The sequence below is a fragment of the Callithrix jacchus genome, chromosome 5, assembly GCF_049354715.1.
Source record: "Callithrix jacchus isolate 240 chromosome 5, calJac240_pri, whole genome shotgun sequence".
NCBI classification, from domain to species: domain Eukaryota; kingdom Metazoa; phylum Chordata; class Mammalia; order Primates; family Cebidae; genus Callithrix; species Callithrix jacchus.
The window spans coordinates 37,489,047-37,504,594 of NC_133506.1; the positions used below are offsets into that span (position 1 = coordinate 37,489,047).

General features: G+C 43.2%; 1 protein-coding gene across 21 annotated transcripts in view; it reads right to left on the minus strand.

Annotated features, from left to right (window-relative positions):
• PTPRT (protein tyrosine phosphatase receptor type T) overlaps nucleotides 1–15,548 on the minus strand; it is a 1,160,468-nt gene that overhangs the window by 87,383 nt on the left and 1,057,537 nt on the right. For 15 of the 21 annotated variants that reach the window (XM_008995950.5, XM_035302876.3, XM_017972058.4 and 12 more), the window contains one exon: nucleotides 6,057–6,247. In XM_008995950.5, coding sequence (XP_008994198.2) covers nucleotides 6,057–6,247 — 191 coding nt within the window. The remainder of the gene's footprint in view (nucleotides 1–6,056; nucleotides 6,248–15,548) is intronic. The other 6 variants (XM_078371705.1, XM_008995949.5, XM_054255378.2 and 3 more) reach the window with 1 other exon arrangement.

Sequence of the window (15,548 nt, forward strand, 5' to 3'; positions counted from 1 at the left end):
AATGGTCTTAATGGAGTTGTAATAACCAGATACCTTCTGGTTGCCCTACTGGGCTTGTTCCATTCATTACGATGACAGGCTGTCTGGGTGGAACTGGGATGAATGTGCTTTCTTCCTTCTCTCCATCACAAAGTTACTTCTTGCGATTCACCCTCATCTTCCCTAAACATGCTACTCTTCTGACTACCATGGCAGGGGTTACACGGCACCCAGACAACTTGGCTCTCCAGCCCACATCTCTTATATTTTGCTGTGATCCTTAGGGTTTTGCTGTGTAACAGGGGAAGATGGGAGAACTGGAGCTGAGGGGGAAGCAGACTGGGGAGGAAGGAGAACACTGTGGTTCAGAATCACATGCTCTTGACTTTAATAGGAAGGGCATATGGCTCAGAATCACATGCCCCTTCATCAGCGAGGGTAGACCTGAGGGTTGGCAGGCAGAGTATGCCAGGGGATGGGTCTGTGGGCACAAGCAGGGAACATGCTGGGGACTCCATGGGTTTTCTTAGTGGTTCTCAGCTTTAAATATTGTCATCAACTGGAGGGCTTAGAAAACACTGAAGTATACATCCCACCCTCAGCGATTCTGATGTAACTGATCTGAGATGCGGCCTGAGCATTGTTTTTTTTAAAACTCCCCCAGGTAATTCTAATGGGCAACCCGAATTGAAAGCCTCTGACTGAGGTGCAGATTTGTCTGGCAGGTGAAGTTAATTTGCCTGGGGCCTCCTTAAGCTCCTAGGAGCCCAAGGCCCTTGGCCAATTTTGTTTTTTAGAACTTGAGATATAACTACGAGTGGTGGCTCCAGAGAATGAGGTCCCATGCGACCATCAGTGGGAGGGAGGCCCAGCTGGCTCGGCTGATTGGTTCTTATTTAGACTCCCAGAGTATCAGTGACAGAAGGGTTCTTTGGATCACTCTGACAAACGCCTTTGCTCTCAATGCATAAATGTGGAAATGGAGGCCCAGAGAAGGACAGTGGCCTACCTAAGGTCACCGGAATACTTAATGAATGTTATAGGACTTGATTCCAGGCATTTTGACTCTCAAGTTAAGACTGTTCATACACTATTTCAAATGATTAAACTTAAAATATATATTGAGAGACTCAAGTTTTCATGCCAACGAGAACAAGCTGATTTTATGGCTCTACATGCAGAGAAAGTATGTAGGCTTGTCTGGGCTCTGGGCCCAGTCTCCTGGTTTGAGTAGCCCCATCTTTTCCTTGAATTACTGTCCCAGACGCCTACCTGCCTCTGTTGTCCCTGCTCTGATCTCTACAAAATCTAAAATGCAAATCAACTTAAAAAATGTCCTGCTCTCTTCGATGGCTCCAGTGGCTCCTTGATTAAAATCCAAACTCATTAGCGTTACAAATATTCGTCTTTTGCCTCATCCTGGCTCCTGTTGACAATTTCAGCCCCATCTTGCTCCATGCTTCCTCCCAAACCGTTTCTGGCTCCCCTCACTCAACCTGCTACGCACATTCCCATGCCATAGCTTGTGCTAGGTGCTCTGCCTGGAACGCCCTTCCCTTACTGAATCTGGTTCTTCCTACTTCTCAAGCTTTGACTTAGGCTTTATGTTCTCCAGAAAGCCACTGGGTATTTACCTTTAGGCTGGGTTAACACATCCCATGCCCAAGAGTTCTCATAGCTCTGGGTGTACCTCTACTGTGGCATTTTGCCAAGATATTGAAATGATCAGCTTGTGTCTAAGAACAGGCTCTAAGTTCCCTAGAAGGCAAGGGTTCTATTTCACCTTCTCAGTTCCCAGAGCCTAGTACAGTGACCATCCCATGGAAAATGCTCCCACATCTTAAAGTTGAAATTCTGAAAGGCCTGGTCCTAGGTCCCTGTCTCTGTCTATACTCACTTGCTTGGTGACCTCACCCAGTCTTGTGGCTTTCATCATCTACAGGCCAACGACTCCTAAAGGTTTCTCTCCAACCCAGGCTTCTTTCCCAAATTCCAACTTCAGAGATCCAACTACCTCCTTACCACATGGAGACACTGAGATGTCTTGCAATGGTCACTGCGAACTCAATTTAACATGAAACTACTGACTGCTCCAGCTCTGCCTTACTTGAGCATCCCCATTTCCATTAGAGGCAGCTCCACCCTACCAGTGGCACAGGCAACAGCCTGGGAGTCACCTTTAATTCCTTTTGTAACATATACCATGTGTTAGGAAATGCTGTTGGCTCCATGTTTCAAAAAGATTCAGAATCCAACCACTTCTCACCACCTCCTCTGCCACGCCCCGAGTCATCCTTGTCTCTCACCTGGGTTACTGCACTGGCCTCTTAACTGGTCTCCTTGCTTTCACCCTTGCTTTCACCCTTGCCTTCCTAAGTTCCACTCTCAACACAGCAGCCAGAATGAAGTAAGGCCAGATCATTAGCACTTGTCTTTTCAAAACTCTGCCATGGCTTTCCATTTTAGTCAGTGTAAAAGCTGAAGTCCTTCTAACAGCTTGTAAAGCATGGCACGGTCACGTCCCTCTATTTCTCCAGTCGAATCTCCGATTACTTCTACCCCTTGCTCACTCTATCCCAAGGCTACCATGCTGTGAAGAAGCCGAGGCCACTTGAAGAGGCCATGTGTAGGTCTTTCAGCGGACAATTGCAATTGAAAGCCTGCATCAGTCACTAGAAAAGAGTGAAGACATGTTCAGATGATTTCAGCCCCCAGCCTTGAAGACTTCCTAGCCAAGGCTCTGGACACCGTGTTGAAGAGACTGGGTGTCCCTGTTGTACACTGCACAAATTCCTGACCCACAGAATCAGTAAGTACAAGATATTGGTTATTTTATGTTGTTAAGATTTGGTGTGGTTTGCAACACAGCAAATGGTATTTTTTACTGTCTTGCATACTACATTATATAATTTGCTTATTTTTTAAGTTTATGTTTATTTCCTATTTCCCTTGCTAGAATACAAGCTTCAGGAGGGCAAAATTCTTTGTTTTCTTCACTGTTGTATCCCAAATACCTAGAATCGTCCTTGGCAATAGTAAATATGTATACATATATTTTTGAGATGGACTTTCGCTCTTGTTGCCCAAGCTGGAGTGCAATGGCGCAATCTCTGCTCACCACAACCTCTACCTCTTGGGTTCAAGAGATTCTCCTGCCTCAGCCTCCCGAGTAGCTGGGATTACAGGCATGTGCCACCATGCTTTGCTATTTTTTTTCTTTCTTTTTTTTTCTTTTAGTAGAGACAGGGTTTCTCCATGTTGGTCAGGCTGGTCTCAAACTCCTGACCTCAGGGGATCCGCCTGCCTCTGCCTCCCAAAGTGCTGGGATTACAGGCATGAGCCACTGTGCCTGGCCAGTAAATAGCAAATATTTACTGAGCAAATTTTAAGTGATTGTTCAACTGAATTGAATTTTGTCTTCTAACACAGCTTGCTATGGCTGAGCTGTCCTTTAGATGTCAACTTGTCAAACCCACTCATTTGTATGAAAAAATTGAACAGAACAGGGAAGTGACAGGCAACAAACAGCATGTAGCAGGTTGGTATGAGAGTAGGCCTGGAGGCTCAGGAGTCTTATATGTGCAATAGGACACTGATTCTCCCAGCAGATCTGTGACTCTTATGCTCAGGATGAAGATTCCAGATATCACAGGAGCCTTGATGATCAAAGTAATATCCAGCTGTATTCTGGGCGGGCACTGTGGGCTAGCACATTGTGAAATGACTTTTATCAGGCAAAAGTTTCCAATTAACCCTCAGCTAATCTGAAAATAATGCTAACTAGAAGCTAAGCTTTACAGCTTGCTGATCAATATAATTATAATTGAACTAATTGAGGCCATGGCTAGCCTAGTTAGACTTCTGGTTGTAGTTCAAATGATGAAATGACATGTATTGTTGGTTTTCTCATTATAAAAGCTGATCATTTCCATGCTAGAAAGTTTGGAAAATGCAAAAGTGTACTAAGAAGAAATTTTAAAAAGCAACTCATCACACAGGGATGAATGCTTTAAAAGAAATATTAATCTGGAAGGAAATGCATGAAAGTTGTCAAACACACTTGTAATTCTGTCTTCAAATGTCAGGAGCAAGTTCTTACATATGTGTTTCTCAGCATTTGGCTGCTTGTCCCTTTTTTTTTTTTTTTTGGTAAGCCACATATCTCCCTTAATGATATTTGAAACTTTTAATTAAATTGTTATGACTAATGTGGAATATACCATTCCAAACAACATAACCTTCCTGACATTTGCTCAACAAACAGGTTTACATACACACATAAAGCACGCTCACATGCATCCTGCTCCCCAGAGACTGGGGCCTTTCAGCCCCCTAGAAAATGAGACCCAGGGATGGGAGGGGACGAGATCATCTTCTTCAACTCTAATTCAAACATTTTTTCAAGATTTGTAGATGAGACTATGAAAAATGCTATTTTACTTAGACCATATTTAAAATTAAGTGCTTGTTCTCCCAAGCTGGTAATTACTCACATCCATTAATATAAAATTTTTTTCTCATAAATATGTCAAACACGCCCCTTGTCACCATGTTTTACACTCTCATAAAGTTTTAGGACCAGATAGGTCCTGAGAAATCACCTTATCCCAATTCTTCATTCAACTAATAAAGAATTTTAAAACTCAGAGAGCAAAATTCTAAAATCAAACAGTTTACTACACTGGAATCCAGCTGTCTGGACCCCCAGTTTAGCACAATTTCATGACCTCATACGACTTGAGAAATATTGCTTTGTAAGCTCTTTCTCAGAATACAATCTGAGGGATAAACTTAGTCTGCAATATTAAGAATTCCAAATGTGTGGACTCTGAGCCAATGAGTTTTCTACTGCATACAGTGACAGCGAATCGAGCATATCTGGGGCACTCGCTCCATGCGAAGAGAAAAGAACAAACAACAAAAATCCACAAATGCACAAATTGTGTACCGCAACTCAGAGTGTGGTACACAGAAGACACTCAAAAGATGTTTTAGGAAGGAAGGAGGGAAGGGAAAGAGAGGAAAGGAAAAGTGAAGAAAGGAATTCTTGTTTTCAAAGCTGGCTGCAGCTGGATTCTACCTGCAACTAGGAGAGCTGCAGAATTATTCCTGGAGAGTGAGCTGCTCTTTGGTTCAGAAAAATGTCTTAATGCATTTTCTATTTTATTTTGCTTTTTGTTTGTAAAAGGTGAGGCCTAATGGACAGGATTTGAAACAAAAAGAGTGAGATAAAGAAAGCTAAATTGTTCTGCAAAATAAAAGAGGAATGTGGGGCCCTTTGTCTGTATGCTGAGGGAGGGGTGAAGGAAGTTTAGAGGACATTAGAGAAAACGCTGGGGAGAAATTGGATAGAGCCCTGTCAGGAGAGCAGAACCTTAGAAGGGCTTACCAGCAATGTAGATGGTTAAGGAATTTATGAGAAGAACAGTATCACACTGAGGTGCTTCCTGTACTTTGCTGCAATCCCTTTCTATTATTCCCTAAACCTTGGTAACAAGCCCTACCTGCAAATCCTTTGTATTAGAGATACTTTGGGCAGGTGGGAAAGGGATGCCCAATGCAGGAGTGAAGAGAAGATGCAGAAAGAGAAAACTGGTCACTGGAGATAAAGCCTTGCCTTCGGGAGGGGAGCAGCGACGAGAATATCACAGGAGCTTGAGTAGGAGACAAGAGGTGACCAACAGCAAGCAGGGGAGATTTGCTGGCTTTTCTACAGCATGTGGGATGGGAGCCTGAGCCATTTTCTGTCATATTGAATGGAGTGAGACTCCAAAGTGTAGAATCTTTGGAGCTAACTGGATAATGAAAGGGGAAGGGGAGAGAAACAACAGTGAAAAAGGATGTCTTAGAATTATATAGCATGGTGCTTCTCAGATTTAATGTGTATACAGATCATCTAGTTTCTGGTTAAAATGTAGGTTCTGATTCAGTAGGGCGAGGTAGGGCCTGAGATGCTGCATTTCCCACACGCTCCCAGGTGATACTGATGCTGCTGGCCAGGGAGCCATACTTTCTGTAGCAAGGCTTTAGTGCCCAAATAAACAATCGGGAAGTTTCCCCACAGGCTGGTCTCTTACCTCATATTCCTCCTTAAACCCGTAGCCCTGGCCTCTCTTCATCTGTGTGATATGCTGCAGCAAGTCAGCCACCCGGATGGCAGGCTGGAACTGGTCCCGGGGGTAACTCATCTCCACAGGGTCACAGGCGCGGTAGGGATGAGTCTGGATCGTGAGGGTGGGCTGGGAAAGCTCCCCACGGCTGCCATCTGCTTCGAAAAGAAGGAGGCAGAACAGATCATCACCTACAGAAGCTTCGTCCTTCGTTCTCCTTGTCTCGCCCAGCTTGGCCTGAGGACGGCACAGGGAACCAACCTGGGACTCATGTGATCAAGAAACTGCAGAAAGATTGGAGATACACTGCTTTCCTGGCATGGCTATGTTGGTAGATCAAAATCTCAAACCCACAAACAAACCAATGAACACAATACATTTCAAGGGTACCCACTGATAAAGGAGAAGTTCCAGCTTGGTCATCATCCCTGTCACTGTCCTTCCTTTAGGCTGGGTGGGCAGAACCACTGAGAAGCTAGGCAGGCTATTTATTGGGAGCCCCCTTCTGTTTAGGAAGCAGAGAGGCTGGAAATAGTGTCTGATGCCTCTCTGCACGGGAGGAGAGCCTCAGGTGCCCGAAGGTTGGAGTCACACGTATGCTTCTGATCCTTTTGCCTGCATCCCTGTGACCTGACTTGTCTACTATTTTGTTTCCTTTGAGTTTTACCCTGGGAGGAACTGGAACTAGTCTTGGACTGCCAGCAGCTAGCAGGGACCCTTACCCTCCCAGCTGCTCTCTCTAGTTATGAGCTCTGCCACAGCAACCACCTTCTTGCTATTGTATACTTTCCCCACCACTTAATACTATTAATCCAGTGGCACCGTTGAACCACCTTGCAGGTAAGGAAGCCTGGACCTCTTCCTTCAGTGCTGCTGGCTACTTTGCCCAGGCCTGGATCCCATGCCCCATCTCCTTCATAAAATCTCTCCCTGATGTAAGGTCTATATATTCTCTCTTGAAAAAAACCTTTTCATCCAATGAGTTGTTTTAACTGCCTTCTGTTAGTTGGCCACCCTGGAAACTGATGCCTGCTCAGATTGGTTTGAATTCTTCTGTTCCCCTTGGACCACTGAAACCAATGTCTTGCCCTACCACCTCCCTGCCAGGCATATACTGTCGGTCTTTCAGGGCCAGTTTACTTTTCCCAGAACCATCCAGGCTTGGTCTTCCCAAGCTCCTCCCAAAGACATGGACAGTCTATGCCCTGGACCATCCTGTTTGTGGCATGCAAGTGATGAGAACTGCCAGTGTGGCAGCTGATGTGTCTCCCCCAGATGTTTTCAGACACTGCGAAGCACCCGTGCGGATACCCACTTGGCCTATGCCACACTCATTCCCTGGGAGGCTTAGCATATGTTCCTGATTTTCTGCAACTTGTCTTTTCAAAATCCATGTTCCCTTCAGCTTGTATGCCTGTCATGTTGCAATAATCCATCAGACATGGATTCTGTGTGTGAATGCACACTCTACTTCCTTGCGACAGCATCAGCAAGCCTGTTCCTGGCAAGGAAAGAAGAATGGAAGGGAACATCTGGCCTTCCTGCTTTCTAGGTGACCAACTCATCCCAGTTCAACTGACAATTTTCTGGTTTTAGCACTGAAAGTTCAGCTCTTGGGAACTGACCTCTCAGTCATGGGCAAATGGGAATGGTTGGTCACCCTGATACTTTCACTTATATTTGTGGTTGGAGTAGGGAATACATTTTTCACTTTGCAGCCTTCTGCCTGCCCCCACTTACTGGCTCCTCCAAGGGAGGAGAGGCTACTAATCTGACTGGTCTGACCTTGTGACACTGATTGGGTCATACCTAATTAGTAGGTGGGGTCATCATATGCACAGCGTCGTCTCTAAAAGTTCCTGAGTCCGGGTGGTAGGTAAACATCCCCAAAGCAGAGACTATCATTTGGGGACCAGCCAAATAACCCCTGGATTACCTACAGAAGCATTTCTAAGATTTAGATTTATGCACAAGAAAGAAGGACCTAGGCAAGTTGTTAGCAAAACCTTCCTGACTGCCCAGAAGAGAAATACTGCTTACTTTTTCTTCTGAGATTTTAGGTAAAAGATAGTACATGTCCAATGGCACTGCTCAAATGCACCACTTGGCAAATATGGGGGCTGTTTCCTTTCTCCATCGCCCCCTTGGGTTCATGAGTTAGACTTACTGAGAATGCACACTATGCCAAGTGTTTGACTCATCTGTCGGGGAGCAGTGGCAATGCAGACAGAAATACTGATTCCACCCTCAAGGCTTGATGGTCTAGCAGGGAAATAGACAAGAAGAACCAACTGAAGAAAAATGATGGAGCCTGAGCACATTTAGGTAAGAGCAAGGAGGTTGATAAGGAGTAAAAGCTGTGGGTACATTGAGATACCATCTCACGCCAGTTAGAATGGCGGTCTTTTAAAAATATGGAGACAACAGATGTTGGAGAGGATGTAGAGAAATAGAAACACTTTTACACTGTTGGTGGGAGTGTAAATTAGTTCAATCATTGTGGAACACAGTGTGGCGATTCCTCAAGGACCTAGAAATAGAAATTCCATTTGACCCAGCAATCCCATTACTGGGTATACACACAAAGGACTATAAATTGTTCTATTATAAAGACATATGTACATGTATGTTCATCACGGCACTGTTTACAATAGCAAAGACCTGGAACCAACCCAAATGCCCATCAATGAGAGACTGGACAAAGAAAATGTGGCACATATACACAATGAAATACTATGCAGCCATAAAATACGATGAGTTTGTGTCCTTGGTAGGGACATGGATGAATCTGGAAACCATCATTCTCAGCAAATTGACATAAGAACAGAAAATCAAACATCACACGTTCTCACTCATAGGTGGGTGTTGAACAATGAGAAAACGTGGACACAGAGAGGGGAGCATCACACACTGGGGTCTGTTGGGGGGTTGGGGGGACAGTGGGGGGTGGGGAGGGTAAGGAGGGATAACATGGGGAGAAATGCCAGGTATAGGTGATGGCGGGATGGAGGCAGCAAACCACCTTGCCATGTATATACCTATCTGACAATCCTGCATGATCTGCACATGTACCCCAGAACCTAAAGTGCAATTTTAAAAAAAGCTGTAGGTAGAAATGTCAGAGGGGACAACACTGTAAGCAGTGATACAAGGCAGATCCAGAAAGACTGTGAATGTGTGACTCTTGAAGCCAGTGTGAAGATGCTGAAGGATTTTAGAAGGAATCTCCTTCTTCAAAGACTCACACTATTTCTTGTAGGTGCCCTAGCTGTCATGGGTAGCTGTCATGGAAGGCATCCTTCCAGCAAATATCACTCCTGTGATGGTGTGATGGGAAATGGAGAGGAAAGGAGTACTTGTGTTTGACTCATCTAGAGGTGGTACAAAGCTATGGCAGGAGCCACAGAGGTGTGGATCGTGAATACCTACAGCTTGGAGTCATGCCAGACTCCATGATTTCTAGGAAAGAATGAGCCGAGTCAATGCTAGGAGACCTGTGAGTATTTCTTATCAAAACTACCATCACACATGGGGACAGATGTCTTCAGAGACCTACAGTTTCCCAGAGGAACCTGGAGCATGGGCTGCATGGGAAACCAGCTGTCTTGGAAAGACAGGCTTCCTAGGAATGGGAACTCAGCTTTGTGTGTGTGTGAGAGATGTCAAATGTTTCCAAAACCAAATAGCTGTCAATATGGATGTTTTCCCTAAACACATTGCTAGACAGACTGTAAACTTGGTGTCAGCAAAACCAACACTGGAATGGAAAACAAATGCATTGAAATTTAACAACTTGTATTGCTGTAACATTTGCAATAATGTCAATGCCAGTGCTAATGATGGTATGAAGACTCAGAACCAAGGGATTTTCAAGGTTTATTAATCCAATGAGTTGGACTCCCCTTTCCAATGTATCTTACCTCACCTATTCCCTTATTAACCTCTGATAATGCAGAAGTGATGTCTTTTATCACACCCCATTTCACCAGACGCACTATACTTAATTTTCCATCATTAGGTTTAATGAAAACCTAATTTCACAACTCACTTCTCTCAGGAACCTACAAGTAATGCTACGTTTTTATCAGGCCCAATTAAAAAACGTTATGATGTTCCTATTCGAGAGGGAGCCTTAAAACTAATGTGCGATTCTGCTGCTAATTCAACAAGGGCACTGGAATTCACATGCTGCTCATAAAATGTAACTCACACCAGCTGGCCCAGGGACAGAGCCTTTTTCATGTTTTCTCATCATCATCCCTTCATTCTCATGTCATTTCAACTTCTCATTTATGGGTCTGGTGTGTTTATTTATCACGTAATAATATTTTGGATTTCTTTCGCACTTTTTATCTAGCTGTTGCCTAGCCCTGTGAATTCCCCTGCAGTAACTCTTGTCACTACCTGCGAAGGGCTTGTGGGATAGGCAGAAGGATTTTGGTGATGTGTATGAGATTTTGGGCCACTGTCTCCCAGATTTCTTCTTTGCTGTCTCTCTGTTCTCCCTCCTCTTCCTTGGGCCACCCCCGCTACCCCGCCCCAACCCCCACCCCCTGCTATGGGCCATATAGATCTCCCTCTACCTTCAGTCACATATCTCCAATCACCTGCTAGGAATTACCACCCCAACTGGTCAAGAAATATTTATTGAGTACTTATGCTGTACAGTGCATCATGTTAGATACTGCGATCATAGAGGAAGCAGTTATGTTTGGGGAGAAATAAGCAGGCCACAGCCCTTGAAGGAGGGGAGAAGAAAATATAAAGTGTGCGTGAATAAGTCTAACCAAGAGAGGAAGAGACAGGCACCTGGGAGATGGAAGAAGGGTGTGCCATGGGGTTTGGCAATCTGGAAACATTCTCCAGGATTTAGGCATTCATGATCCACCTCTGTGGCTCTTGCCATAGCTGTGTACCATCTCTATGAGAGCTGTCCAATAGGACTTTCCACAACAAGGAAGCATTCCACATCGATGCTCTGCAATTTGGTGGCAACTAACCACAGGTGGCTACTGAGCATCTTGAATGTGGCTAACAAGACTAATGAACTGAATTTTAAATTTTGTTTAATTAATTTAAATGGAAATATCTACAGGTGGCTTATGTCTACTATATTGGGCAGTGCAGATGTACAGAAAGAGACGAGGAAAGGAAGATTGTTCTAGAGTCACACAGTGGAGCAAAGAGGTCTAGAACAGCACTGGCCAGTGGAAATAGATTGAAAGCCATGTATGGCCAAGATGGTCTCGTGGCAACATAAAGTGAAAAAGAAGACAAGAAAGTCATTTCAACGAAACATTTTACTTAACCCCATCTATCTGAAATAATATTTCAACATTTAATCAGTAGAAAAATTATTAATGATACATGTTTACATTCTATGTTCACATAAAAGCTCTGAAACCTAATGTGTGCATTACACCTACGGCACATTCTACTCAGACTGGCCATATTTCCACGATGCGACAGTCACTGGTAACTGGCAGCTACTGTATGGGACAATGCAGGTGTGCATGGACTTATGCAGAGCCAGATCAAGTTCCAAAGGGATGCAATTTAGAGTTGGAGTGAATGCTAAATAAAAAGGCACTGATCCAGGGTAAAACAGCTCTAACTCAGCACTATCCAAAAGAACGTTACACAGTGACACCAACGTTCTATATCTGCACTGTTCAATGGTAGCCACTGGCCATCTGTGGCTATTGAGCACTTGAATTGTGCCTGCTAGTGCAAACGTATGTTTACTTTAGTTTTGATTTATTTCAATTTACATAGCCACAGGTGGCCAATGGCTATTCTATTGAACAATGCAGATCTACACAATTACATCTTTAAAACTTTTCTTCAAATAAACTTTCAACTTTTTTTTACTTTGCCTCATTATGACTGAGTGCAACATAAACTCATGAATGTGATGTGCTAGTTTCGTTTTAGTGCTCACTAAAATGTTTACATAACTATTTAAGAAGGGGTCTATCCACGTCCCATGAGAGGAACTCAATCTGCACCCTGAGAAATGTTGAGTTTGGGTCCCAGAATCAGACAGAATGGGGTTTGGATCATTAATCAACCAGTTATGGGCTCTGGGACCTTGGCCAAGTAACAAATCTTTCTGTATCTCAGTTTCTTTATCTGTAATACAGGAAAAACACATGTTGTAAGGATTCAAAGAGATAGTGCATGCTGAGTGCTCAGCACAGTGCCTGGTATCCAGCAAGCAGTAATAACCAAAATTCTGACGATTTTGTGCATAATGTCATATTGGGCATATGATAATCCACACACTGGAGATGGCATCGAGGGAGTCATTTAGGGTTTCTCTTGCCTTTCCTTGTCTCCTCTCTACTTTTCTTTATGACACACTCCAAAACCATCTATTTTACACCATTCCAGCTGGTATTGCCTTCATTCAGGTCTTCATGACAAAACCATTCCGTCAGTTTCCCAATGGCTCTTCCTGCTTTCACAGTTCTCTTTACACAGCTTTGATCAAGTCATTCTTCTTAGCAAAAGTCTTCGTGGAGTCAAGACAAAATTTCTTAACTAGCTAATCCAATTCCTGTAGTTTCTTACCACTATTAATGTATTTCTTCTATCACCATTCATCCTAACTCCACGTGCCCTTTAGGGCAGGAGAATATGAAGAGTGATGCGTAAGTAGCTAGACTGCTCACTGAGAGAGGAGAGTCTGGGAGAGAAGAGAAGGTTTGAAGTGAGGAGGAGGCTGGGTCACCTGCACAGAGTGGTGATGCAACTGGAACCAACACTGCAGGGGCTGTGGCAACAGCAGGTGTCAGAGTCAAAGCACAGAATCTGAAGATAAATCTTTGGATTCAAATATGAGCTTCACAGCTTTCTAGCGATAGGACTTCAAATAAGTTACATCTGACCCTTGAAAAACATGGAGGTTAGGGGAACCAACTCCCTGTGGAGTTGAAAATCTAGGTGTAACTTATGACTCCCCAAAACTTAACTACTGATAGCCTACTGTTGAGCAGAAACCTGACTGATAACATAAACAGTAGCTTAACACAGACTTTGTATGTAATATGTATTATATACTGCATTCCTAGAGCAAAGTAAGCTAAAGAAAAGAAAATGTGATGAAGAAAATCATAAGGAAGAGGAAATACATTGACTATTAAGTGGAAGTGGATCATCATACAGTTCTTCATCCTCATTGTCTGCACACTGAGTAGTCTGAGGAGGAGGAGGAGGAGGAAGAGAAGTTGGTCTTGCTGTCTCAGGAGTGACAGAGGCAGAAGAAAATCCATATATTAAGTGGACCTGTGTACTTCAAACCCATGTTGTTCAAGGGCAACCATACTTTGAGCCTAAGATCTTTATTTGTAATTGCTAATAGTGATGGCAATGATCATGATTGATCATCATCATCACCATCTTCTGAGAAGGCTGTTGCAACGGTTAAATGTGACTCCACTGGAAGAAATCTCATGGTGGCACCTGGCTAGCAGTCTCCCCTCTTCCCCCTCACAAAATACCAACAAAACCTCAAGATAATGAACTTATACTATCTCTGAAATATACGTCTATCCACTAACCTATGGCCAGAGTTTGGGAAGAGTACTTGTTCATGATTGCAGCAGCAAACATCCCATGTGCATTAAGATATGTATTTCATTTTGTAAACATTTCTTTAAAATCCCTGGAATTGCACAAAATAATCTTCCAGTTGATTCAACCACAGGTAGCTGGAAGTGATTACACTTCCATGTTGAAGCATAAGATGAAGCAGTTGGCTTGTGTTTAGGAGTCATGTTGCAAGAAAAGTCTGTTCGGTGTTTCTGAATTCTAGACTTGCAATAGACTTGCATAGGCGTATGAGATTTGTGACCCCTGAGGAACAGTAGATTGACATCCTCTCACTCAATGTAACAACAGATGTATTTACCTTTTCATGTCTTTCTTATGTCTGACCAAACACATAGTACGCTTGAACTTGTAAAACTAACAGTAATGGAATGCCATTCCACGGTGCCATTTTCTATGGAACTAAACAAACATTATATAATCAAGTTTGACAGACTTTGTTACTTGGGATAAAGCAGGCCCAATGGCCTGAAGAATAGGAAAGAAATGTTTCCCATTTTCTCAGTTTATTTCCTGTGCTCAGAGAACCAAAGACTGTATCAACAAAATAGCAGGGTTGGGGCATTTCCAAGCTCTTTTGCCTCCTAAACTTCCATCACTGGGGTCTTAGACATGGTAAAGACAGAAGATGGTATCTTTGTTTCCTAGATGCAGATTCAGTGTTATGAAGCAACTGTGATGGGAACAGTCATGGGAAAATACTTCTAGGATTCATTTACTGTTTCTGATAAAGAGATCAGTCCTCCTGTTTCTGGGGAGAGTGTGAATTCCTTCTTCACAGCACTCACACCAGATGGAAGGATGGTGTTAGACAGTCTATGTAAGGACGGGCACTATAAACATCCATTACTCCTTCTGCTTAAACCACTGCCGGAATTTGGGAGGAATACTGGTTAATTATAGCAGCATCACACATATCATGTGCGATGGTATGGAATAAAAGCATTCCAAAAATAACTAGTTGGACAGTGAGGGCAACAGTGAGGATCTACCTCCTCTGTTTACTGGCAAACACCAGGTCTGGAGAGACTTCTTTTTCTTTAAAGTTAAATAAACAAAAACAAGATAACAAGAGGTCTTAGGAAAAAAAATCCACCATGTTAACGGTAAGGAAAATGACATTCTGGATGCTGTTGAAAGCACAATTAAACACACACACATACACATACACACACACACACACACAGCAGTCAGTATTGACTATTTATCCAAGAGTCATCCCCTGTCGTGGTATTTTCTGGCTAAGTTCACCATGTGACTTGGGGGCGGGGGCAGGGAATGACCCTGTTCCCAGACCAAAGGACAAGTCCAGATGTCTCTATGCCATTAAGGTGTTCTGATCTCTTTTGCAAGTTAAAGAAAAATATTTTATAATGATATGGGAGGGAAGTTCTATTAGAAGGTTTCTAAAAAAGTTCTCTTTTCTCTAAGAAGATTAATCCAGTGGCCCATCTTTGCCACCAGACAGTACCATTTCTGGCTGTGATGGCTGGAACTGCTAAAACAATCTTGCAACCATGAGGGGAACCAGGCTGGGGTGGCCCTCATGCCAAGATGAGATGATGAAGAGGAGAACTTGAAAGAATGTGGGTCCTCAATGATATTCATGGGCATCTCATTCAACCAACTCTAACGCTTGACTTCCTGTTCTATAAGATAATACATTAACTTACTGTTTAAGCCACTTTTACTTATTTTTTTTTTCTGTCACTGGTATTTTGATCTAAACAACAGAAAGTAGAAATGGATTTTAGACTGCTTGAAGTTTATTGAAAATGAAATGCAAGAAAACACAGAAGAATAAAGGAAGTTAAAGGTAAAATAATAAGACAACAGATTTTTCCAAAA